The sequence below is a fragment of the Equus przewalskii genome, chromosome 15 (assembly GCF_037783145.1).
Source record: "Equus przewalskii isolate Varuska chromosome 15, EquPr2, whole genome shotgun sequence".
NCBI classification, from domain to species: domain Eukaryota; kingdom Metazoa; phylum Chordata; class Mammalia; order Perissodactyla; family Equidae; genus Equus; species Equus przewalskii.
This window is the reverse complement of record NC_091845.1, coordinates 38,028,392-38,056,339: the sequence shown is the minus strand read 5'-3', so window position 1 is coordinate 38,056,339 and position 27,948 is coordinate 38,028,392. Positions and strand designations below refer to the sequence as shown.

The window sequence follows — 27,948 nt, the reverse complement described above, 5'->3', positions numbered from 1 at the left end:
TTCCACGTCTTGGCTATTGTAAACAGTGCTGCAATAAACATTGGGGTGCACAGGACTTTTGGGATTGCTGACTTCAAGCTCTTTGGATAAATATCCAGTAGTGGGATGGCTGGATCGTATGGTAGTTCTATTTTTAGTTTTTTGAGGAATCTCCATACTGTTTTCCATAGTGGCTGCACCAGTTTGCATTCCCACCAGCAGTGTATGAGGGTTCCTTTTTCTCCGCAACCTCTCCAACATTTGTTGCTATTAGTTTTAGATATTTTTGTCATTCTAACGGGTGTAAGGTGATATCTTAGTGTAGTTTTGATTTGCATTTCCCTGATGATCAGCGATGATGAGCATCTTTTCATGTGCCTATTGGCCATCAGTATATCTTCTTTGGAGAAATGTCTGTTCATGTCTCCAGCCCATTTTTTGATTGGGTTGTTTGATGTTTTGTGGTTGAGTTGTGAGAGTTCTTTATATATTATGGATATTAAGCCTTTGTCAGATATATGACTTGCAAATATTTTTTCCCAGTTAGTGGGTTGTTTTTTTGTTTCAATCCTGTTTTCATTTGCCTTGAAGAAGCTCTTTAATCTGATGAAGTCCCATTTGTTTATTCTTTCTATTGTTTCCCTTCTCTGAGAAGGCATGGTGTCCGAAAAGATCCTTTTAATACTGATGTCAAAGAGTGTACTGCCTACGTTTTCTTCCAGAAGCCTTATGGTTTCAGGGTCACCTTTAGGTCTTTAATCCATTTTGAGTTTATTTTGGTGAATGGTGAAAAAGAATGGTCAATTTTCATTCTTTTACATGTGGCTTTCCAGTTTTCCCAGCACCATTTGTTGAAAAGACTTTCTTTTCTCCATTGTATGCCCTCGGCTCCTTTGTCAAAGATAAGCTGTCCATCCATAGATGTGTGGTTTTATTTCTGGGCTTTCAGTTCTGTTCCATGGATCTGTGCACCTGTTTTTGTACCAGTCCGATGCTGTTTTTATTACTGTAGCTTTGTAGTGTGTTTTGAAGTCAGGGATTGAGATGCCTCCCGTTTTGTTCTTTTTTCTCAGGATTGCTTTAGAAATTTGGGGTCTTTTGTTGCCCCACATGAATTTCAGGATTCTTTGTTCTAATTCTGTAAAGAATGTCATTGGGATTCTTGGTTGGTGTTGAATCTGTAGATTGCTTTAGGTAGAATGGACATTTTAACTATGTTTATTCTTCCAATCCATGTACATGGAATGTCTTTCCATCTCCTTATGTCGTCATCCAATTCTCTCAGAAAGGCCTTGTAATTTTCATTATATAGGTCCTTCACTTCCTTAGTTAAATTTACCCCAAGGTATTTTATTCTTTTTGTTGCGATTGTGAATGGTATTGTATTCTTGAGTTCTTTTTCTGTTGGTTCATTACTGGAGTATAGAAATGCTACTGATTTATGCAAATTGATTTTATACCCTGCAACTTTGCTGTAGTTGTTGATTACTTCTAACAGTTTTCCAATGGATTCTTTGGGGTTTTCTATATATAAGATCATGTCGTCTGCAAACAGCGAGAGTTTCACTTCTTCCCTCCCTATTTGGATTCCTTTTATTCCTTTTTCTTGCCTGATTGCTCTGGCCAGGACCTCCAGTACTATGTTAAATAAGAGTGGTGATAGAGGGCATCCTTGTCTCGTTCCTGTTTTCAGGGGGATGGGGTTCAGTTTTTGCCCGTTGAGTATGATGTTGGCTATGGGTTTGTCGTATATGGCCTTTATTATGTTGAGGTAGTTTCCTTCTATGCCCATTTTGTTCAGAGTTTTTATCATAAATGGCTGTTGGATCTTGTCAAATGCCTTCTCTGCATCTATTGAGATGATCATGTGGTTTTTATTCCTCAGTTTGTTGATGTGGTGTATCACGTTGATTGATTTGCGGATGTTGAACCATCCCTGTGTCCCTGGTATGAATCCCACCTGATCCTGATGTATGATTCTTTTGATGAATTGCTGAATTCTGGTTGCTAAAATTTTGTTTAGAATTTTTGCATCTATGTTCATCAGTGATATTGGACTGTAGTTCTCTTTTTTCGTGGTGTCCTTGTCAGGTTTTGGTATCAGCGTGATGTTGGCCTCATAGAATGTGTTAGGAAGTGTTCCATCTTCCCTAATTTTTTGGAATAGCTTGAAAAGGATAGGTGTTAAATCCTCTCTGAAAGTTTGGTAGAATTCCCCAGGAAAGCCATCTGGTCCTGGGGTTTTATTCTTTGGGATGTTTTTGATTGCTGTTTCAATCTCTTTCCTTGTGATTGGTCTGTTCAAATTGTCTGCCTCTTCTTGAGTGAGCTTTGGGAGATTGTAGGAGTCCAAGAATTTATCCATTTCCTCTAGGTTATCCATTCTGTTGGCATATAGTTTTTTGTAGTATTCTCTTATAATCTGTTGTATTTCTGCAGAGTCTGTTGTTATTTCTCCTCTTTCATTTCTGATTTTGTTTATTTGAGCTTTCTCCCTTTATTTCTTTGTAAGTCTGGCTAGTGGTTTGTCAATTTTATTTATCTTCTCAAAAAACCAGCTCTTTGTCTCATTGATCCTTTCTACTGCCTTTTTCGTTTCAATAGTATTTATTTCTGCTCTGATTTTTATTATTTCTCTCCTTCTGCTGACTTTGGGCTTCATTTGTTCTTTTTTCTCTAGTTCAGTTAGGTGTGCTTTAAGGTTGCTTATTTGGGATTTTTCTTGTTTGTTAAGATGTGCCTGTATTGCGATGAATTTTCCTCTTAATACAGCTTTTGCTGTATCCCATATGAGTTGGTATGGCATGCTATCATTTTCATTTGTTTCCAGGTATTTTTTTATTTCTTCTTTAATTTCTTCAATGATCCATTGCTTGTTCAGTAGTGTGTTGTTTAGTCTCCACATCTTTGTGCCTTTCTCAGCTTTTTTCTTGTGATTAATTTCTAGCTTTATAGCACTATGATCTGAGAAGATGCTTGTTATTATTTCAATTTTTTTAAATTTGTAGAGGCTTGCCTTGTTTCCCAACATATGGTCTATCCTTGAGAATGTTCCATGTGCACTTGAGAAGAATGTGTATTCAGCTCTTTCAGGGTGGAGTGATCTATATATGTCTATTAAGTCCAATTGTTTTAGTTTTTCATTCAGCTCCACTATTTCCTTGTTGATTTTCTGTCTGGATGATCTGTCCATTGATGTGAGTGGGGTGTTGAGGTCCCCTACTATTATTGTGTTGTTTTTAACATCTTCCTTTAGGTCTGTTAATAGTTGCTTTATGAATCTTGGTGCTCCTGTGTTGGGTGCATAGATATTTATAAGCGTTATTTCTTCTTGATGAAGTGTCCCTTTGATCATTATATATTGTCCCTCTGTGTCTCTCTTTACCTGTCTTATTTTGAAATCCGCTTGGTCTGATATGAGAATTGCAACACCTGCCTTTTTTTCCTTGCTATTTGCTTGAAGTATTGTCCTCCACCCCTTCACCCTGAGTCTGTGTTTGTCCTTGGGGCTGAGGTGTGTTTCCTGGAGGCAACAAATTGTTGCATCGTGTTCTTTAATCCACTTTGCCACTCTGTGTCTTTTTATTGGAGAGTTCAATCCATTCACATTGAGAGTGATTATTGATGCATGTGGACTTAATGCTGTCAATCTGTCGCTCATTATCTTGTTTTACTGTGTTTCTTTTCCTGTGTGCTTTAGACTACCCATTTAATACTGCAATTTCTTATGCTGGGTTTCTTAGATTTTTCCTTATCTATGGTTTGTGACTCTGTTCTGTACTCTATTTTAGTGTCTACCTTGAAGTTTGTATTTAGAATCTCGTGTATAATATAGTCTATTCTCTGGTGGTCTCTTACTTACTTGACCAATACTGATTTAGACCCTTTGCTCTTCCCCTCCTAAATAATTATTTTCATTTTTTATTCCAACTCATCTTATTAATTTGTAGTCAGAGTGCTAAGATCGTCCTTGTTTTGGTAGTTTCCTTACTTTTAGCCTAATGCTATAATTGAATATTTGCTATCCTGTTCTGGTTCTATCCATCGGTCTCCCTAGTATGTGGATTGTGTCCCCTTTCTCCCCTTTTTCTTTTTTCAAGTATGAGAGCCTTCTTGAGGATTTCTTGTAATGGAGGGCTTTTAGTTACAAATTCCCTTAACTTTTGTTTGTCTGGAAAAGATTTAATTTCTCCCTCATATCTGAAGGAAATTCTTGCTGGATAGAGTATTCTTGGCTGAAGGTTTTTATCCTTTAAAGCTTTGAATATATCACTCCATTCTCTCCTAGCTTGTAGGGTTTCTGTAGAGAAATCCGCTGACAGTCTGATAGGGGCTCCTTTATAGGTTATTCTCTTTTTTTCCTTACTTCCCTGAGTATTCTCTCCTTATCATTCCTACTTGCCAACTTTACTACTATGTGCCTTGCAGTAGGTCTTTTTACATTGACAAATCTAGGAGATCTAAAACCCTCCTCTACACACATTTCTCCGTTGATCCCTAGATTTGGGAAGTTCTCTTCAATAATTTCATTAAGCACACTTTCTGCTCCATTTTCCTTTTCCATATTCTCGGGAATTCCTATGATCCTTATGTTCTTACTCCTCATTGAAACCATTATCTCTTGGAGATTTTCCTCATTTTTTTAAATTCTTAGTTCTCTTTCTTCCTCTGTCTGGTGCCATTCAGCCTGTCTGTCCTTGATTATGCTAATTTGCTGCTCTAGGTTGTCTACATGGGCATTCAGGGAATCCATATTCTGTTTTATCTGGTCCATTGTGTTTTTCATCTCAGGTAATTCTGTTTGATTCTTCTTTATGATTTCAATCTCTTTTGTGAAGTAACTCCAGAACTCGGCTTGTTTCTCTATCTTTCTCTCTACCTCATTGAGTTTTTTGATTATAGCTGCTCTGAATTCATTGTCACTTAGTTTACCTAATTCCAAGTCCTTAGGACTTAATTCTGTGTTTTTATTGTTTTCCTTCTGGTCTGGGGCTTTTATAAATTGCTGGATGGTAGAGGAGCGGTTTTTTCTCATGGTGGTAGAATTCAGTTGCAGTTACAGCCTGTCGCCACTAGATGGGAGTCGAGAGCGGCGTGTTAGCGCTCTGCCTTGGGGCAAGATGGCTGCGCCCACTGGCTTTTCTGGGGGGCAGGGGCTGTTACTCACACGCACGGGTCTGGGGTCAGATCAGTTCTGTTCTCTGGTCTCCCAAAGCCCTTGATTTATAGGGTCCCTGCGGACAGAAGCTTTCCCCCCGTCAGCGGGTCTCCACTGAATCAGCGGCAGGAGTCCTGGATGATCCCCCGGTCGCGCGGCCCCTCCCCGGCTCCTTCCCGACCTGCGCCGCAGCCATCGCAGACTCTAGGGAAGGGAGCGATGGTCTCTCCTACGGTTCCAGCGCCTCTGAAGGTGTAAGCAAGGTTATGATCTCTGCCTTCTTGGTATTGTAGGTCTCTAATGAGCTGGCATTATGTTTATTCTCTGAAATTCAGTTCTTCCAATCTTTTGTTGTATTTTGGAGGGGAGAGAATCCTGGGTCAGCTCACCCTGCCATTTTGCTCCACCCCTCTAACTCCAGTTAACTTTTTATTTCCTTTCCTTTAAATATGAGCAGGAAACCAATCATACAAGATATTTGAGGATGCCTCTAATGTGAAAGATGACTCCTGTCCTCCCCCCCAAAAAAGGGAAACGAAAAAGGAAAAAAAATAGCAACTTGTGGAAAAGAGACTACATACAGTAAAGAAAACTTAAACAAACAAACCTTATCATTAATATCCTCTGAGAGAGAAAGGAAGACATTGCATCCATGAAATAAGAACAGGATGTTATAAAAAAGGGAACATTCAGATGACAGAAAAGAGCTCTTGGAAATTAAAAATATGATAGCAGGAATGATAAATCTCAGTAGGAGATATTAAAATTGAGGAAATTTCCCAGAAAGTAGAGCAAAAATACAAGTCATAGAAAGTTAGAGAAGATAGGAAAATTAGAGGTCAGCTTCAAGAGGTGCATCATTTGGTGGAGATTCAAAAACGTAGAAGAGAGAAACTGAAGGATAGAAATTAACTGTGAAATAATTCAGGGATATTTTCCAGAATGGAAGGTCATGGGTTTCCATATTGAAAGGACCCAGCCGAGTACCCAAGACAAATGAATGAAAATAGACCCATATTCTTGTGAAATTTCAGAATAGTGGGACCAAGAAGATTCAGCAGGCATTCAAAGACAGGAAAAAGCATGGGATATGCAAAAGATTGGATTTTTAACTATGGAATGTAGAATACAGTGGAGCAGTGTCTTCAAAATGTTGACAGGAAATGATATCTAATCTAGGATTTTGTAACCCAGCCAAACTATGAATTGAATATGAGAATATACTAAAGATATTTTCTGAGATGCAAAGGTCTCAGTTTTCCTCCTATATCTTTCCTCAAGAAGCTACTAGCAGATGTTTTCCTTTAAAACAAAGCAATAAAGTAAAGAATAGGGAGACATGGGATTCAGGAAACAGGAGAATCCAGCACAGGAGAGACTGTTGAAGGTAATCCCTAGGCTGAATGTAAAGGGCGATAATCAGGATGGGGAGTGAGTACTAGATGTAGAAAGTAATCAGGACAAATTAGAACTGTGTGATGAGAGACAGATAGACAGACAGAGACAGAGACATATTGAAGGCTGTCATCACCATATTCCTTGCTGCCATTGTATCACTTTTTAAATCTGAGGATAGAATGACCAATTGAGTTGTCCCAGGATTTTATATGTACTTGTTTTAACAAGGTTCCTACTCTGCTGCATCTATCAGCTGACAATACTCATTCTACCACTGTAAGCCTGTATGTAGAGTGCAAGTAGTCTGAAGAGTCTATGTGAAAATGAAGTGGCAGTCTCAGATGTTGCATGTGGAGGGGGAATAGGTAATTAGAAGGGAGGCACCCTTTTGAGGTGTGAAGAGCTATACATTAGTTGCAGGAGCTCCAGAGTTAACTCTGTTGTAATTTGGTGTTTTTTTCTCCACATCAATGTAATTTAAAGTCCATAGTATTCTCTGACACCTAGTAATGTTGAAGGCACAGATTATATATGACTTTATTTGCTCTCTTTTTTGATCTGTATGTCCTTCTGTGGGCTATATGGAGAGTTTTAATGCCTGCCATTATTCTAGGGCCAAGTAGAAGTCACCCATTGTTTTACTTTTAACTTTTATGCATTCTTATTTTTAAATTTGTGAGTGTAGAGGAGGATATGTAAATAGAATGTAATAGGGATTTATTTTTATTTAGTTTGACAAGCTTAATTGTTTAGTCTATTTGCATTTGGTTATTGAGCTAGTTAGATTTAAGTTTGTTACCTTGGTCTTTGTGCCTTATCTCTTGATTTATCCTTTCTTGCCTTCCTTAAACTAACCTAGCATTTTTATTATTCTATTTTATTTTCCTCTAATTAGCTTGTTGGTTTTAAAGTGTTTTATTTGTCCCTTGGTGGTTACCCTAGGGTTTAAAGTACGGATCTTTGACTTGTTGGAGTCTACTTCAAATTTATGCTTTTACCACTCCCAAGAACGCATGAACTTTACAGTCATTTTATTGCATTTACTACTCTCTTACCTTTTGTACCAGTGTTGTCATATTTCTTTCTTTTGTCTATATTCATTTGTTTGCCTACATTTTTTACCCTTTTCAAAACTTTTCCTTTCTTTCTGCTTTTTTTTTTTAAAGATTTTATTTTATTTCCTTTTTTCTCCCCAAAGCTCCCAGTACATAGTTGTATATTGTTCGTTGTGGGTCCTTTTAGTTGTGGGATGTGGGATGCTGCCTCAGCGTGGTTTTGATGAGCAGTGCCATGTCCGCGCCCAGGATTCAACCAACGAAACACTGGGCCGCCTGCAGTGGAGCATGGGAACTTAACCACTCAGCCACGGGGCCAGCCCCTGTTTCTGCTTTTTTATGGTTCCATCTGGGATCATTTTCTTTTTACCTCAAGTACTCCTTTTAGTAATGTTTCTTTTAGTGCAGGTTTGCTGCACATTCATTCAGCTTCTGTTTATGTGAATCTGTTTTTAATTTATCATTTTTGAAAGATATTTTCCCTGAGTGTAGAATTCTAGATTGATGGATATTTTCTTTTATCATTTTAAAGATTTTACTTCATTAATTTTTCTTTTTTCCCTTTTTCTCCCCAAAGCCCCCTGGTACATAGTTGTATATTCTTAGTTGTGGGTCCCTCTAGTTGTTGCATGTGGGATGCCGCCTCAGCGTGGCTAGATGAGTAGTACCATGTCCACGCCCAGGATTCGAACTGACGAAACACTGGGCTGCCTCCAGCGGAGCGCAAGAACTTAACCACTCGGCCACGGGGCCGGCCGCCTTACTTCATTAATTTTTGATTTCTGAAGTTTCTGTTGAAAAGTCACTGTGAGTGTTGTTACTGTTCCCCTAAAGGTAATGTGACTCTGCTCAGCTCTTGAGCCCCTCAGTTGCTGCTGTCTGCTGGACTTCTTCTAGTCTTGCCCTGTGTGCCAGTTTAAGAATTGGGCAATCCCAAGAGTGGAGATTGTATTCGTAGCTCTCAATGTCAACCCTTTTCTCCTTATCTTAACTGGACTGTCATTTTTGCTGGGATGCCCTCAGGGAAGAAGTCACGTGAATGAGGAGCTCACTTTAATGCAATTCTCTTTTCTTAAGGATTATACTGCCTCAAGTCTATTGCTCTCCAATGCTCTTATACAATTGTTTCATATATTTTGTTCAGATTTATATTTGTCCAATGCAAAGTGTTTTGTCAGGGCTAGAGCCGGAAGTTTGTAAAGGTGTTTTATATGTATTTGAATTCTAAAAGAGTTTTAAAAATATCTTAATAAATGGACAGTATTATTGAAATTTGTTTATGGCTCTCCAGAGTGACTGATTTTTTTTTTTATTAATGTTATGAAAGATTACAACCTTGTGAGATTTCAGGTGTACATTTTTGTTAGTCATGTTGTGGGTACACCACTTCCCCCTTTGTGCCCTCCCCCCCCCTTTTCCCTGGTAACCACTGATCAGATCTCCTTATCAATATACTAACTTCCACCTATGAGTGGAGTCATATAGAGTTCGTCTTTCTCTGACTGGCTTATTTCACTTAACATAATACCCTCGAGGTCCATCCACGTTGCTGTGAATGGGCCAATTTTGTCTTTTTTATGGCTGAGTAGTATTCCATTGTGTATATATACCACATCTTCTTTATCCAATCATCAGTTTCTGGGCATGTAGGTTGGTTCCACATCTTGGCTATTGTAAATAATGCTTCGATGAACATAGGGGGGCAATGGACTCTTGAGATTTCTGATTTCAGGTTCTTAGGCTAGATACCCAGTAATGGGATGGCTGGGTCATAGGGTATTTCTATTTTTAACTTTTTGAGAAATCTCCATACTGTTTTCCATAGTGGCTGTACCAGTTTGCATTCCCACCAACAGTGTATGAGGGTTCCTCTTTCTCCACAACCTCTCCAACATTTGTCGCTCTTGGTTTTGGATGTTTTTGCCAATCCAACGGGTGTAAGGTGATATCTTAGTGTAGTTTTGATTTGCATTTCCCTGATGATTAGCGATGATGAACATCTTTTCATGTGTCTATTGGCCATATTCATATCTTCTTTTGAGAAATGTCTGTTCATGTCCTCTGCCCATTTTTTGATCGGGTTGTTTGTTTTTTTGTTGTTAAGCAGTGTGAGTTCTTTGTATATTATGGAGATTAACCCTTTGTTGGATAAGTGGCTTGTAAATATTTTTTCCCAATTAGTGAAAAATATGGAATGCTTCACGAATTTGCGTGTCATCCTTGCGCAGGGGCCATGCTAATCTTCTCTGTATTGTTCCAATTTTAGTATATGTGCTGCCGAAGCGAGCACCAGAGTGACTGATTTTAAGGGAACAATAATTCATTGGGAAGCAAAAGTTCTCACCTTTTTTTTATTTTTAAAGATTGGCACCTGAGCTTACATCTGTTGCCAATCTTTTTTTTTTTTCTTTTTTCCTCCCCAGAGCGCCCCTAGTATATAGTTGTATATTCTAGTTGTAGGTCCTTTTGGTCCTGCTATGTGGGACACTGCCTCAACATGGCCTGACAAACGGTACTAGGTCCTTGCCCAGGATCCAAAGTGGTGAGACCCTGGGCCGCTGAAGCGGAGCGCACGAACTTAACCACTTGGCCACGGGGCCGGTCCCAAAAGTTCTTAGTTTTTTAATGTGTATTTATTTATTGCCAGTTAATATCTTTTCTACTTACTGCTTACAAGTGAAGATTTAAACTAGCATGAAATTATGCAAATAAATACAGATTATTCTTTAATAGTTTTCAGTGAAAATAATACGAAGAGGATTTTCAATATAGACCTTTTGAATAATTATGTTTCCCCATTTTTGGGCTGAATTCCTTACATAAGTTTCATTTCTTTCTTTTTTTTTTTTTTTGCAAGTGGTTGGCATTTTCTTTCCTGCCTATTAGTTATATAATTGGAAAAGGATAAAGAATTGGGTGAGTTGTGCCTATTTTTTTTGATGTACCAAAGAGATATTTTTAGAAGATTGTAGATTTTGTTTTTTGCCCTTGACTTTACAATTGGTTACTTAAATGATCTCTGAGTGGATCTACATGCAAGTCTGCCATTCATAATGAGCCATGATTTTTTATTAAACTATTTTTAATCATGATATGGTATGGAAGAGAAATTGTGCTTTTTGTCTACCTGTCTGTACTTCTGGTGCAGCTATTACCTGGGGTTGGGGGAGGGGGTAAATAAATTTGCATTTTTTTCCCCTTTTGTCAGTGAAGAATATGTTATACCTATGAAGTAAAAAGTTTGAAACTTTGTATTGAAGGGTACTTTTTGTTGGATTGCATTTACTTCTTTTGATCTGGCTTGATTGGTTTGCACCTGGAATCTTTTTAAAGGACTGCTGGTTGCTGATCATCACATGTCCTGATCAATATAGAGGCTTCATTCTTTTAGGTTAACACTGCTGACACTGTCCTGCAGCCTCTCTGTCAATAGCAATTGTAGTGGGACTGTTGGCTCTTTTTGATGGTATAGCCTCACTTACATTGCAAGGACATTTCACAGTCTAAATAATAATGCATATTTAACCAAGTCGTGTTCAGTGTTTGAGATCATAGATGTAAAAACACCTGGCACAGAGCATGGCACAGGGACTGGTAAGCACTATTTTTTGTCTATATGTTTAAATAATCGTAGTTTTCAGAGGAATTAATTTTATTAATATATATGTTCACACATGAGACCCAGAATATTTTCCCAAACAGCTTTTCCTCTCAATTTGTATTTTCCTTCTTATTGATTGTTTTTCTAACCTAATGGGATTACGTTTTTTTAAAAAGTTCCATTAAAAAAAAATCAGAGCACCAAAGTACATAAAGGCACTATTAACAAACCTAAACAGAGACATTAACAATAACACAATAATAGTAGGGCACCTCAACACGCCACTTACATTGATGGATAGAACATCCACACAAAAAGTCAAGAAGGAGATGATGGAGTTAAGTGAAAAACTAGACCAGATGGACTTAATATATATATATATATATATATATATATATAAGACTGCATCCAAAAACAGCAGAATATACATTCTTCTCAAGTGTGCATGGAACATTCTCAAGGATACACCATATATTTGGAAACAAGGCAAGCCTCAAGAAATTTAGGAAGATTCAGATCATATCTAGCATCTTTTCTGACCATAAGCTTATGAAACTAGAAATCAGCTACAAGAAAAAAGCTGGGAAAGGAACAAAAATGTAGAGACTAAACAACATACTACCGAACAACCAATGGATCATCAAAGAAATAAAGGGAGAAATAAAAAAATATCTGGAGACAAATGAGAACGAAAACACACCATACCAACTCATATGAGATGTAGCAAAAGTGGTCCTATGAGGGACATTTATAGCAATACAGGCCCACGTCAACAAATAAGAAAAGGCTCAAATAAGCAATCTTAAACTACACCTAATAGAATTAGAAAAAAAAGAACAAATAAAGCCCAAGCTCAGCAGGAGGAGGGAAATAATAAAAATTAGAGCAAAAATAAATGAAATTGAAGCAAAAAATACCATAGAAAGATAAATGAAACAAAGAGCTGGTTCTTTTTTTTGAGGAAGATTAGCCCTGAGCTAACATTGGCCACCAATCCTCCTCTTTTTGCTGAGGAAGACGTTTCCTGACCTAACATCTGTGCCCATATTCCTCTACTTTATATGTGGGATGCCTGCCACAGCATGGCTTGATAAGCCGTGTGTATGTCTATGCCCAGGATCCGAACTGGTGAACCCCAGGCCACCGAAGCAGAGTGTGCAAATGTAACTGCTGTGCCGCTGGGCTGGCCCTAAGAGCTGGTTCTTTGAGAAGATAAACAAAATTGACAAACTTAGCCAGACTCACTAAGATAAAAATCGAGAAGTCTCAAATAAATAAAATTAGAAATGAAAGAGGAGAAATTACAATGAATACCAATGGCTGAGTAGTGTTCTGCTGTATATATATACACCACATCATCTTTATCCAATCATCAGTCAATGGGTACTTGGGTTACTTCCACATCTTGGCTATTGTGGATAGTACTGCAGTGAACATAGGGGTGCATAGGTCGCTTTGAATTGTTGATTTCAAGTTCTTTGGATAGATACCCAGTAGTGGGTTGGCTTGAGTCATATGGTGTTTCTATTTTCAGTTTTTTGAGAAATCTCTGTACTGTTATCCACAGTGGTTGCACTTGTTTGCATTCCCACCAGCAGTGTATGAGGGTTCCCTTTCCTCCACAACCTCTCCATCACTTGTTATTTTTTGTCTTAGTGATTATAGTCATTTTAACAGGCATAAGGTGATATCTTAGTGTAGATTAGTGATGTTGGACATCATTTCATGTGCCTATTGGCCATCTGTATATCTTCTTTGGAGAAATGTCTGTTCACATCCTCTGCCCATTTTTTGATTGGGCTGTTTTTTTTGTTTTTGTTTTTCTTTTGTAGTTCAGTTGTGTGAGTTCTTTATATATTATGGAGATTAACCCCTTGTTGGATATACGATTTGCAAATATTTTCTCTCAGTTGATGGGTTGTTTTTTTGTTTTGATCCTGGTTTCCTTTGCCTTCAAGAAGCTTAGTCTGATGAAGTCCCACTTCTTTATTTTCCTTTTGTTTCCCTTGTCCTAGTAGACATGGTATTCGAAAAGATCCTTTTAAGATCAATGTCAAAGAGTGGAACTGCCTATGTTTTCTTCTAGGAGTTTTATGTTTCAAGTCTTACCTTCAGAAGTCTTTGATACATTTTGAGTCTATTTTTGTGTACGGCATAAGGTAGTGCTCCACTTTCATTCTTTTGCACGTGGCTGTCCAGTTTTCCCAGGACCATTTATTGAAGAGGCTTTCCTTTCTCCATTGTAGGTTCTTGGCTCCTTTGTCAAAGATTAGCTGTCCGTAGATGTGTGGTTTTATTTCTGGGCTTTCACTTCTGTTCCACTGATCTGTGTGCCTGTTTTTATACCAGTATCGTGGTGTTTTGATTACCATGGCTTTGTAGTACATTCTGAAGTCAGGGATTGTGATGCCTCCAGCCTTCTTCTTTTTTCTCAGGATTGCTTTGGCTATTTGAAGTGTTTTTGTTGCTCCATATGAATTTTAAGATTCTTTGTTCTATTTCTGCGAAGAATGTCATTGGGATTCTGATTGGGATATCGTTGAATTTGTAGATTGCTTTATGTAGTATGGACATTTTAACTATGCTTATTTTTCCAATCCCTGTGCCTGGAATCTCTTTCCATTTCTTTATGTCACTATCGATTTCTTTCAATAATGTCTTATAGTTTTCCTTGTATAGGTGTTTTACCTCCTTGGTTAAATTTATTCCTAGATATTTTATTCTTTTTGTTATGGTTATAAATGGGATTGTATTCTTGAGTTCTCTTTCTCTTAGTTTGTTACTGGAGTACACTGATTTTTCTAAATTGACTTTGTACTCTGCAACTTTGCTATAATTGTTGATTAATTCTAATAGTTTTCCTCTGGATTCTTTAAGGTTTTCTATATGTAGGATCATGTTGTCTGCAAACAGCAAGAGTTTCACTTCTTCATTGCCTATTTGGATTCCTTTTATTTATTTTTCTTGCCTAATTGCTCTGGCCAAAACCTCCAGTACAATGTTGAATACGAGTGGTGAGAGTAGGCACCCTTGTCTTGTTCCTGTTCTCAGTGGGATGGCTCTCAGTTTTTCCCCAATGAGTATGATGTTGGCTGTGGGTTTGTCATATATGGCCTTTATCATGTTGAGGTAGTTTCCTTTTATCCCCATTTTGTTAAGAGTCTTTATTGTGAATGGCTATTGAATCTTGTCAGATGCTTTCTTTGTGTCTATTAAGATTATCATGTGGTTTTTAGTCCTCATTTTGTTAATGTGGTGTATCACATTGATTTATTTGTGGATGTTGAATCATCCCTGTGTGCCTGGTGTGTATGATCTTTTCAATGTATTGCTGTATTTGGTTTGCCAGTATTTTGTTGAGGATTTTTGCATCTATGTTCATCAGCGATATTGGCCTGTAGTTTTCCTTTTTGTGTTGTCCCTGTCAGGCTTTGGGATCAGGGTGATGCTGGCCTCATAGAATGTGTAAGGAATTTTTCCGTCTTCCTCAATTTTTTGGAATAGTTTGAGAAGGACAGGTAATAAGTCTTCTTTGAATGTTTGGTAGAATTCACCAGGGAAGCCATCTAGTCCTGTACTGTTGTTTTGGGGAGGTTTGTGATTACTGTCTCAATCTCTTTACTTGTGATTAGTCTATTCAGATTCTCTATTTCTTCTCAATTCAGTTTTGGGAGGTTGTAAGAGTCTAAGAATTTATCCATTCCTTCTAGGTTGTCCAGTTTGTTGGTGTCTAGCTTTTCATAGTATTCTCTTATGATCCTTTGTATTTCTGTAGTATCCATTGTAATTTCTCTTCTTTCATTTCTATTTTTTTTCCTGAGCTTTCTCTCTCTTTTTCTTTGTAAGTCTGGCTAAGGTTTGTCAATTTTGTTTATCTTCTCAAAGAATCGTCTCTTGGTTTCATTGATACTTTTTACTGTCTTTTTTGTTTCAGTTGCGTTTATTTCTGCTCTGATTTTTGTTATTTCCCTCCTTCTGCTGGACTTTGGGCTTTGTTCTTCTTTTTGTAGTTAGGTGTAGTTTCAGATTGCTTTGGATTTTTGTTGTTTGTTAAGGTGAACCTGTATTTTGATGAATTTCCCTCTTCCTGCTGCTTTTGTGGCATCCCATATGAGTTGGTATGGTATGTTTTCATTCTTGTTCATCTCCAGGTACTTTTTGACTTCTCTGATTTCTTCATTGTTCTGTTGGTTGTTCAGTAGCATGTTGTTTGTTCTCCCCGTCTTTGTTCCTTTCTCAGCTTTTTTCTTGTAGTTGATTTGTAGTTTCACAGCATTCTTGTCAGAAAAGATGCTTGCTATTATTTCAATCTTCTTAAATTTATTAAGGCTTGCCTTATTTCCAAACATATGGTCTACCCTTGAGAACGTTCCAATCACACTTGAGTATTCTGCTGTTTTTGGATGAAGTGTTCTATATATATCTGTTAAGTCCATCTGGTCTAGCTTTTCAGTTAATTCCACTGTTTCCTTGTTCCTTGTTGACTTTCTGTCTGGATGATCTATCCATTGATGTGAGTGGAGTGTTGAAGTCCCCTACTGTTATTGTGTTGTTAATATCTCCTTTTAGGTTTGTTAATAGTTGCTTTATGTACTTTGGTGCTCTTGTGTTGGGTGTGTTGGGTGCACAGACATTTATAAAAGTGCTATGTCTTTTTGGAGGAGTTTACCTTTGACTCTTATATACTGCCCCTTTTTGTTTATCTTACCTGTCTTCTCTTGAGGTCTACTTTGTCTGATATAAGTATTGCAACACCTGCTTTCTTTTGTTTGCCACTATCTTGGAGTATTGTCTTCCATCCCTTCACTGTGAGCCTATGTTTGTCATTGGAGCTAAGCTCTGTTTCCTGGAGGCAGAATATTGTTGGGTCTTGTTCTTTAATCCATCTCGCCACTCCATGTCTTTTTATTGGAGAATAAAATCCATTTACATTTGGAGTGATTATTGATATATGAGGGCTTAATACTGCCATTTTATCACTTGTTTTCTGATTCTGCAGCATTTCCTTCGTTTCTTGTCCCATGTGTTTCAGACTGTGAATTTGGTTAGGTAGTTTTTAATGCTGGGTTTCTTAGTTTTCTCCTTATTTGTTATTTGTGACTGATCTGCTTTTTTATTTAGTTGTTACCCTGAGGTTTGTATGCACAATCTCGTAAATGAGATAGTCCGTTTTCTGATGACCTCTTATTTCCTTAGACTAAGCTGATTAAGTCCATTGCCTCTTTCTCTCCTAAGTTATTTTTGTCACATCTTATTCCATCTTGTGTTGTGAGTTTATGGTTAAAATGACAAGATTATCTTTGTTTTTGATGTTTTCCTTCCCTTTAATGTTTTACCTGAGTATTTCCTAACCAGTTCTGTTGGATAGCTCCAGTTTTCTAATTTTGTCTACCTATTCCTCTTCTTACTCAGGGCTTTGTAACTCCTTTCTTCTTTTTTTGGGGGGGGGGGTATGGGGGCCTTCTTGAGGATTTCTTGTTGGGGGAGGTCTTGTGGTGATGAACTCCCTTGGCTTTTGTTTATCTGAGAAAGTTTTTATTTCTCTGTTATGTCTGAAGGATATTTTCGCTGGATAAAGGATTCTTGGCTGAAAGTTTTTATCTTTCAAAGATTTGAATGTATCATTCTGCTCTCTCCTAGCATTTAAGGTTTCTGTTGAGAAGTCCACTGAAACCCTGATAGGGGTTCCTTTCTAAGTTTTACTTTCTTCTCCTTTGCTGTCCTTAGTATTTTTTCTTTGTTATTTACTTTTCTTAGCAGTAGGTCTTTTTACATAGACATAGGAGATCTGGGGGCCTCTTTCATATGGATTTCCATCTCCTTCCTCAGGTGTGGAACGTTCTCCACTATTATTTCTTTAACATTCTTTCTGCTCCATTCTCCTTCTCTTCTCATTCTTGAGTACCTATAGTCTGTATGTTGCATTTCCTAATTAAGTAGAATATTTCTTGGAGACTTTCTTCATTTCTTTTTAGTCTTAGTTCTCTGTCCTCCTTCTGAAACATTTCTGTGTTTCTGTCCTCAATTATGCTGATTCATTCCTTTATGGTATTAGCTCTACCTTTCAGGAAATCTATATTCTGCTTTATCTCATCCATTGTGTTTTTCATCTCCAGTGTTTCTGATTGGCTCTTCTTTGTAGTTTCAATCTGTTTTGTGAAGTAGCTCCTGAACTCATTGTATTGTCTATCTGCATTCTCTTTTAAACTCGTTGAGTTTCTTTAATGATAGCTATTTTGAATTTTCTCTCATTTAGCTTTTTAGATTTCTGTGTCTTCTGGATTGATTTCTGGGTACTTATCCCTCTTCTTCTGGTCTAGGGATTTAATATGTTTTTTCATACTGTCAGATGGTATGGATTTGTACTTTCGCATTGTGGTAGTATTGATTGCCACTTCCACATTTTTGGATGGGGGTCAAGTGCTGTGTAGCCTGACACCAGTGGCATCCACAGGGACAGCTCCATGGTACTGGGCTGTGGATCTGGGTGTGGGGGAGAAGTGCTTTCTTCTCCTGTGTGATCTCTGGGGCTTCTTGCTCTGCCCTCGCTATCTGCTCTCCTGAGCCGTTGGCTTGAGGAAGACACCTCCACGATAGCTAGTCCCTTCTGTGGGGGGTTTTCCCCCAGGCTGCAAAGGACCTCAGAGATCTACGGAGTTCCTGCAGAGGACTGCTGCTCCCTCCCATCCTCTGCTTTCCTCCTGGAGGCAGTGTGCAGTCCCTGGGCTGCTTTACTTCAGCCAGGAAGAGAAGCGTTCTCTTACCTCATGCCATTCAGCTCCTCCACCTTCTGACATATGGCTTCATGGGTCTCTCAGATGTCTTGTGTTGCATGGATGCCCTCTGTTGGAATATTAATGTGCTTTTCATTGTATCTTTGAGGGGAGAGTTCACAGGCGAGCTTACTCTGCCGTGATGCTGATGTCATCCTCTCTCTGTGGTTTTTGATTTGCATTTCTCTAATGACTAGTAATGTTGAACTTCTTTTTGTGTCCTTATTGGCCATTTGTATATCTTTGGAGAAATGTCTATTTAAATCCTTTGCCCATTAAAAAAATTAGATTATTCAGAATCCCAATGATATTCTTCATGGAAGTAGAACAGAGAATCCTAAAATTCATATGGGGCAACAGAAGACTCCACATAGCTAAAGCAATTCTGCAAAAAAAGAAAAAACCAGGAGGTATCAAAATCCCTGAGTTCAAAATATACTACCAAGCTATAGTAACCAGAGCAGCATGGAACTGGTACAAAAACAGATGCAGAGATCAGTGGAACAGAATTGAAAGCCCAGAAATAAAATCACACATCTACGGACAGCTAACCTTCAACAGAGGAGCCAAGAACGTACACTGGAGGAAGGAAAATCTCTTCAATAAATGGTGCTGGGAAAACTGGACAGCCACAAGCAAAAGAATGAAAGTAGACCATTATCTTTTGCTGTACACAAAAATTAACTCGAAATAGATTAAAGACTTCCAGGTAAGATGTGAAACCATAAGACTCCTAGAAGAAAATATAAGCAGTACAGTCTTTGGCATTGATCTTAGAAGAATCTTTTTGAATTCCATGTCTACTCTGGCAAGGGAAACAAAAGAAAAAATAAACAAATGGAACTTCATCAGACTAAAGAGGTTCTGCAAGGCAAAGGAAAACAGGAACAAAATGAAAAAACAAGCCACCATCTGGGAGAAAATATTTGCAAATAATATATCTGACAAGGGATTAGTCTTCAACATATGTGAAGAACTCGTACAACTCAACAACAAAAAAACAAACAACCCCATCAAAAAATGGGCAGAGGATGTGAACAGACATTTTTCCAAAGAAGGTGTACAGATGACCAACAGGCACGTGAAAAGATGTTCAGCATCGCTAATCATTAGGGAAATGCAAATTGAAACTACAATGAGATATCACCTTATACCTGTTAGAATGGCTGTAATTACCAAGACAAAAAACAATAAATGTTGGAGAGGATGTGGAGAAAAGGAACCTTCATGCACTGCTGATGGGAATGCAAACTAGTGAAGCCACTGTGAAAAAAAGTATGGAGATTTCTCAAAAAATTAAAAATAGAAATACCATATGACCAACTATCACACTACTGAGGATTTATCCAAAGAACTTGAAATCAACAGTTCAGAGAGACTTATGTACTCCTTTGTTCATTGCAGCATTATTCACAATAGCCAAGATGTGGAAGCAATCCAAGTCCCAATGACTGATGTATGGATAAAGAAGATGTGGTGTATATATATATATACACACACACACACATGCACACAATGGAATACTACTCAGCTGTAAAAAAAGACAAAGTTGTCCCATTTCCAACAACACGGATAGATCTTGAGGGTATTATGTTAAGTGAAATAAGCCAGACAGAGAAAGTCAAACACTGTATGATTTCACTCATATGTGGATGATAAATAAACACATGGACAAAGACAACAGATTAGTGGTTACCAGAGGGGAAGGGGGTTAGGGGGTGGGCATAAGGGGTAAAGGGACACATATATATGGTGACTGACAAGTAGTAATGTACAACTGAAATTTCACAATGTTATATAAACTATTATGATATCAATAAAGTAAAAATAAATTTAAAACAGAAGAGTTAAGGTACAGAACAGTGGAAAAATTAGGTTATGTTTTTATTTAGTTGTACAAGTTCTTTATATCTTCTGGATACTGGTCTCTTTTTGGATATATAACTTGTAAATATTTTCGCCCATTCTGTGAGTTGTATTTTCAGTTTCTTGGTGTCCTTTGAAGTACAAAAGCTTTTAATTTTAATGAAGTCAAATTTTTAAATTTTTTCTTTTGTTGCTTGCATATGAAACCATTGGTCAACCCAAAGTCATGAAGATTTATGCCTGTGTTTTCTCTAAGAATCTTTGCCTTTTGAAATTATAAATATTTATAGTGTTTCCTCTAGCAACTCAGACCACCCCAAGATTTCCAAAAATTCCTCTAGAGTTCCATAGTATCCCCAGTTCAGTGTTAGTGTATGAGGGATAATATATGGAAGTAGAATTTCAGTGTCATGCAATATGCAGATAACACTGCATTATTTTTGAAAGTGGGGACCATTTATTGTCACCCTTACTAGCAGTATGTGATTGCTCCACGTTTTCTTGCCAACACCTGATGCAGTTAGAATTTAAAATAAAAATTCTAACCAATGTCTTAGATATGAAATGTTAGGCTATTTTGTGTGTGTGTGTGTGTGTGTGTGTGTGTGTGTATGTATGTATGTTGCAGTCAGGTTAAGTATAACTTATATACAGTAAAAGTCACCATTTTTGGAATACAGTTCTGTGAGTTTTGACAAGTGCATAATCTTATAACCATCACCTCAGTCAAGATACAGAACATTTTCATTACCTCCAAAATATAACATTATGTTCCTTGTAGTTAACCTTCCTTCCTCGCCCCTTTCCCCCAGCCCTGGGAACCATGGATCTATTTTCTCTCTCTCTCTAGTTTTCTGTTTTCCAGAGTGTCATGTAAATGAAATTATACATCATATAGTCTTTTGTGTCTGGCTTTTTTCACTTAATATAATCCGTTTGAAATCCCTTCATTTCGTATCTGTAATTTATTCTTTTTGAGTAGTATTTTGTCATATAGGTTTAAACCACATTTTATTTATCCTTGCAGCAGTTGGTGGACATTTGAATTGCTTATTTTTGAAGATTATGAATAAAGTCATTATAAACATTGGGCATAGATTTTAGTGTGGACTTTTTTTTCTATTGGGTAAATAGCTAGGGATGGGATTGCTGGCTCATGTAGTACTAAGTGCACTAAAAAAATAACTTCATTTTTTAGAGCAGTTTTAGGTTCACAACAAAATTGAGCAGAAAGTATGGAGAGTTCCCATACTCCCTGCCCCCACATATGCACAGCCTCCCCCACTATCAACATCTACACCAGAGTGGGTGCATTTGTTATAATCGATGAACCTGCATTGACACATCATTATCACCCAAAGTCCATAGTTTACATCACAGTTCACTCTTGGTGTTGTACATCCTATGGTTTGGATAAATGTATTGTTTCATTGCCCTAAAAATCCCTCCATCCTTGCTAACCCCTGACAAGCACTGATCTTTTTACTGTTTCCATGGTTTTGGTTTCTTCAGAATGTCATATAGTTGGGATCATACAGTATGTGGCTTTTTCGATTGGCTTCTTTCATTTAGTAATATGCATTTAAAGTTCCTCCATGTCTTTTTGTGGCTTGGTAGCTCATTTCTTTTTATTGCTGAGTAACATTCCACTGTCTGGATGTACCACAGTTTATGTATCCATTCACCTACTGAAGGACATCTTGGTTGTTTCCAAGTTTGGCAATTATGACTAAAGCTGCTATAAACATCCATGTGCCAGTTTTTGTTTTGACATAAATTTTCAACTCATTTGAATAAATACCAAGGAGTGAGTCTGATGGATCATATGGTAAAAGTATATTTAGATTTGTAAGAAACTGCCAAACTATCTTCCAAAATGGCTGTACCATTTTGGATTCCCACCAGCAATGAATGAGAGTTCCTGTTGTTCCACATCCTTGTCAGCATTTGGTGTTACCAGAGTTTTTGGGTTTTGGCCCTTCAAATAGGTGTGTAGTGGTATCTTGTTTTATTTTTTTTTAAATTTTTTTTTGTCTTTTTTTTTAAAGATTGGCACCTGAGCTAACATCTGTTGCCAGTCTTCTTCTTCTTCTTCTTCTTCTTCTTTTTTTTTTTTTAACTCTTCCACTTCCTTTCTTTTCTTCTTTTTAAAGATTGGCACCTGAGCTAACATCTGCTGCTAGTCTTTTTTTTTCTTCTTCTTCTTCTTCTCCCCAAAGCCCCCCCAGTACATAGCTGTATATTCTGGCTGCAGGTCCTTCTGGTTGTGGCATGTGGGATGCCACGCCAGCATGGCCTGATGAGCGGTGCCAGGTCCGTGCCCAGGATCTGAACCTGTGAAACCCTGGGCTGCAAGTGGAGCATGCGAACTTAACCACTCGGCCACGGGGCTGGCCCCCCAATCTTCTTCTTTTTTCTTCTTTTTCTTCTTCTTCCTCTTCCTCTTCTTTCCCTTCCTTCTTCCCCCTTCCCCCCACCCCAAAGCCCCTCAGTACATAGTTGTATATTCTAGTTGTAGGACTTTCTGGTTGTGCTATGTGGGATGCTGCCTCAGGATGGCCTGGTGAGCAGTGCCCTGTCTGCACCCAGGATCTAAACCAGCAAAACCCTAGGCCACCGAAGCAGAATGCGCTAACTTAACCACTCGGCCACAGGGCCAGCCTCGAGTGGTATCTTGTTTTAATTTGCAATTCTAAATCACATAAAATGTTGAGCATATTTTCATATGTTTATTTGCCATCTGTATATCTGTTTTGGTTGGGTACCTGTTCAGGTCTAATGTACATTTTGAGGTAATTTTGTTTATAGTGCAAAGGTATAAGTTGAGGTTCTTTTCTTTTCTTTTTTTTTGTATATATATGTCCAGTAGTTTCAGCACAATTTTTGAAAAGACTTATCATTTCTCCACTGAAGCACCTTTACACCTTTGTTAAAAATCAATTGTTCATTTATGTGTGGGTTTCTGGATTTTCCAATCTATTTCATTGATCTGTGTGTCTATCCTTTAGCCAGTAATACGCTATCTCAGTTATGGTAGGTTTATATAGAGTCTTAAAATCAAGTTATGTGAGTCATTCAAATTTATTTTCCTCTTCAAAATTGTTTTGATTATTCTAGTAGTCATTTGCCTTTCCATTTACATTTTAGAAAGAACTTGTTAGTACCTACCGAAACTTTTGCTGGGATTTGATTGAGATTGCATTGAATCTGTAGATCAATTTGGGGTTAATTGACATCTTAACAATACTGAATTTTGCAATTGGTGAACATGGTAAACCTGTTCATTTATTTAGGTCTTCTTTGATTTCCCCTGTTCTATCCTCTTCAGGGGCCATTAGGTATTTTTGATTTTCACCGTGAACGCAGGGCTTTTGGTTTTCAAGTTTAACACAGGGCTGCAGAAAGGGAGATGGGATGGGGCAAGTTAAAAAGGTCATTGTTCTTATCAAGATTCAGATTTCTTGAATAAATACGCTTTGGCTTATTTCAAGTCTTTGGTTTACTTCCAGAGTTCTAAATTTTCTTTCTTGAGGAGAGGCTTTTTAGAGATCCTTACTCTGCCATACCTGCTGATGTCATTCTCTATTCTGTTTCTTAAGACACTGTAAAGTATCACGTTGATAAGGTTATTATCACTTTTAAAATTTTTAATAAATGAAGATTTAAATATTTCTTTATTTTATTTAATATGTATTTAATAAATTAATTTTATTTTAAAAATGAAATTATTATTATTATTTTTAAAGATTTTATTTTTTCCTTTTTCTCCCCAAAGCCCCCCGGTACATAGTTGTGTATTCTTCGTTGTGGGTTCTTCTAGTTGTGGCATGTGGGACGCTGCCTCAGCGTGGTCTGATGAGCAGTGCCATGTCCGTGCCCAGGATTCGAACTAAGAAAACACTGGGCCGCCTGCAGCGGAGCGCGCGAACTTAACCACTCGGCCACGGGGCCAGCCCCAAAAATGAAATTATTTTTTAATAAATGAAGATATTGAGACTCAAGGTGTCATTCAAATTATGATCTCAGCTGTTGTGCTAAACAGAAGCAAGGATGTTTGTTATGAGTTCAGGGGAGAAAAAGTGGATTGTTCTCCTCAGCTTTGTTGTAAGATTTAAAGGTTAATACATGGAACAACTTCTCAATTCCAATACACAGAATTAAGAACAGTAAGCTCTCAATTAATATTAGCTATTATCAATAATCTCCTCTTTCTTTTCTTCTTCATCTTCCTCTTTTAAATAGAATTCTTGCCTTCCTTTCTATCTCATTGGAGCTGTTTCCTCTTAAACCCAAGCAGAGAAACTATAGCAAAACTCTGCAGATAATAGTTTGGAATTGAGAAAAGTTGGCAATAAAATTTCCTTTCTCTGAAAATTGTTTTTATTGTGTAGTTGACTTTCATCATTATTGCTGTGTATGAATGCTGAGAGGGAATAAATGAAGCACGAATGTCAACTTTAGCAGCTGGAAAGCTAAGAAGTGAGGATACTATAATTTAGTACATGAGAGATTGAATGAGATCAGGAAACAGAAAGTCTGGGCTGTACTCCCTATCTGCCATTGAAAAAGTGATATGGTTTTGGCATTTTCCTGCCCCTAACAGTTTCATCTGGGAATTTTCCTAGAGTTAGATTACATGTCCTCTGAGGTCTTTTCTAATTTGTTGTGCCTTATTCAGTTGAAAGGGCTTTGTGCCTTTTGGTGAAAATTGGGAATGTTGTATTTATTGTAAGACTGGGTTTTTTTCCTGAATAAAATACTCCAAAGTTTTTCATTAATTAATTTTTTTCCTAGAAATACTCATTATGTCTCTTATAGAAAAGTGACAACAGTATGATTTTAATATTCTTTGTATGCTTTGTTTTAGGTTGGTACAGAGGAGTTTCAACAAAGAAACCAAATATAAAGGTAATGAAAAGTTTGTTGTTACCTTTTGTAATGTAGGAAGCTGCCTAGTATGTTCGTTTGATATAAAAACAATTCTTGCATGTTCATCTCTTAATCTTTTACAATAGCCACACTCATTCGTTCCTTTACAGACCTGTATCAGACTCTGCTCTGTTTCAGCAGTATTAAAATGTTTTTTTTTTTAACAGGACAGAAGATGCATGTATGGTCATAGCTGTAAAGCTTATTTTGAAAAAGTCTAGTTAAGACATTTAATATTTTTTCCTTCAAATATTTGACAAAAAAGTACACTGACTTATTCATAGGCCTAGTCCTGTGGAGCCATGTGATTATTTAGATGAATTTATTTCTAAAATAAAAAATGGAAAAAACTTTCAAATAATGTTCCACTAGATAAGTGTTTGTGATTATGATATTCTTGTTAAAATGTGAATTTAAACAAGACTTGTAAGTGCAGATACTAATTTAATAAACTAGATTTTGTTTTATTCTGTTACCAATTAATGTTAATTTGATCGAACAAAATATATTTTAGTTGGCAGTCATAATACATGTAGGAACATTCTTCTCCAGTAATGCATTTCCAAAAATTTATTTCTGCTTACTCTTTCATATAATTAATATTATCAGCTTTTATTTCATATTTTCTGTAGCTTAATTAATATATTATGCTTTTTATTGTATGGAAAATATCAGAATTATCGCATTATTTTTATTAAAAAGGAAAATTGCTCAGGGTTCTAACCACCTGTTTTGCCAGTAGAATCACTCATTTTGTAAGTTTCTAAGGTAATGATTATAAAAAGACAGTATTTTCAAATTTTAATTCCTCATAGCCAGGGCTTCTCATGCTTGGCACTGTTTACATTTTGGGCCAGATAATTCTTTGTTGTGGAGGGCTGTATTGTACATTATATAAGATGTTTAACAGCATATATGACCTCTACTCACTAGATGTCAGTAACTTTACTCCCTCAAGTTGTGACAATGAAAAATGTCTCCAGACCATTGCCAAAGGTCCTGGGGCAGGAAGTGTGGTGGTAAAATTTCCCCTGGCTGAGAGCCACTGTTCATAGGTAATTTTTTCCTTGTATTTCTAGTTTTAAAACACACTTTCAGGTGTTATTTTCATCTCAGGAATGCCTCTGTGGAAATAATTTCTATCTGTACTTTGTGTTTTTTTCTCTTGAGGAAGATTAGCCCTGAGCTAACATCTGCTGCCAGTCCTCCTCTTTTTGCTGAGGAAGACTGGCCCTGAGCTAACATCTGTGCCCATCTTCCTCTACTTTTTATATGTGGGACGCCTACCATAGCATGGCTTGCCAAGCGGTGTCATGTCCGTACCCAGGATCCGAAACAGTGAACCCCAGGCTGCTGAAGCAGAATGTGTGCACTTAACCGCTGAGCCGCCGGGCTGGCCCCTCTGTTTTTTTTCTTGATTTAAAATTGTCAGAAATTTGGAACTTGAATAAATAAGAAATCTTATAAATGATTGGGAAGCTGTAATTTGTGATATTACATGCATTTAATTTATTTAATTTTAGTAATATTTGTGATCTTGACCACTCCACCACCTTGCTTCTAATACTAGTGTTTGGGGATCAGTGTGGAGAACCATGGTCATTGAAATTATTGTGTGTTTGTGATTACCATATCAAATTGATGCACAGTGTGTGGCCTGAAAACCTTAGTTGAGTGAGACGTGAATGATGATAATGTTAAAATATTTTCTGTTAACTGTACAATGAAGTGTCCCAAAATTTGGTGGATTAAACTAGTCACCATTTTCTCTCTCATAATTTTGTGCCTTGACTGAGGTCATCTGGGCAGTTATTCTGGTACATGTGATATAATCTGTGGCTACAGTCATCTGGGAGCTCAGCTGGCTGAAATGTCCAAGAGTATTTACTCACATGTCTGGCATCTTGGCATGGATGGCTGGAATGCTGTCCTCAGCCAGACCACCGAAATAGCTAGGCTTCGCCATCTAGTCTCAAGGTCTCTCCCTCTCCATTTAGCTTCTCCAGCAGGGTAATCAGAGTTCTATTTTAGAGTTAAGGAAAAGTGCTCAGAACCTGATACCTATTTTCTAAGTTCTTTTTCCTACAATAAAGGTGTTTAGAGTCTGTGGGAGAGGCCATTTTGTGATTATTCTTAGCAATGATTTGACAAGCTAATCAAATTGAAGAAACCAAATTGCACTAATCTAAAGTGTTGGAACTCATTTTGTCTGATCAGACTCCTTTAATTTCTTTATTTTGGGCTAATGTGGTACTTCTAAGATTGTATATTTTGGTAATACCAACTCCACTCTAGAATCAGATTATTGTAGCGTTTATTAACGAAACATATCTGTATACCTCTTAATAGCTTGTATTTGTATTCCTAAATCCTAAACTTAAAAAAATTAACAGATGGAAAGACAGTATTAATAATTGAATTTCATTTCTTGTAGTAGTGATATTTTGTGGAACCACAGTAAAAATTCTTTATTATTTGTAAAAGATAATCATTTAATGATTCCACAAACTTAAAATTTAAAAAAAATGCATTCTTATTTCGTATTTTATGTGTCTTAATGTTATGGTCACAATAAGTAAAAAATTTCAATAGGTTTTTCATAGCTGTTAGTGGTTAAAGAAAAAAAAGATGACTTATTAAAGTATATCTTTAGTTATGTATGATGTATACTAATAAATAAAACTTGAATTAGCCCAAATAAAATGATTTCTGGACTAGATAGCAAATATACCATTCAGAAATATTAGTAAATGGTAAAATATTTCTTTCTATCAAGCAGTGTAAAAAGAACTCTCAAAGCCTAATTGTTTTCATCTCTGTAAATACTTTCTAGTAAGATATAGTGAACATTGTGAAGGAGAAACTGGGGTGATTATAAAATACCCTTTCAGTTATATATTTTTGCAACCCTATGTTAAAATTGTACAGTTTGAGAAGCATTATATGCAGGAAATATGTACTACTAAATTTTATGTTAAATTATTTTAAGAATGATAGTTTCTTGTCTTTTGCAGTTTTTTGAAGACTTTTTTTGCAGTATACACTTCTAGGGTAAAACTTATTTTAGCTTTATAATTTTAGAGATCAAAAGTTTTTGAGACAGAGTATTATCTTCTGGTGATATGTCATGTTATTTATTTGTTAGGCTTGCCAAAATACTAGCTTTCTTAAGAACATACATAAAGAACT

The 27,948-nt window shown here is 37.0% G+C and overlaps 1 protein-coding gene and 1 non-coding gene across 39 annotated transcripts in view; one reads left to right on the top strand and one right to left on the bottom strand.

Annotated features, from left to right (window-relative positions):
* The window catches only part of DOCK3 (dedicator of cytokinesis 3), a 445,464-nt gene that overhangs the window by 78,342 nt on the left and 339,174 nt on the right, over positions 1–27,948 (top strand). For all 38 annotated transcript variants that reach the window (XR_011526962.1, XR_011526961.1, XR_011526959.1 and 35 more), the window contains one exon: positions 24,698–24,738. Coding sequence is in view for 32 of the 38 variants with exons in the window: in XM_070575184.1 (XP_070431285.1) it covers positions 24,698–24,738 (41 nt within the window). In the remaining 6 variants the exon portion in view is untranslated. The remainder of the gene's footprint in view (positions 1–24,697; positions 24,739–27,948) is intronic.
* LOC139076268 (U6 spliceosomal RNA) lies at positions 9,774–9,880 on the bottom strand. The gene has a single exon (XR_011527680.1). It is a non-coding gene; the product is annotated as a U6 spliceosomal RNA (small nuclear RNA).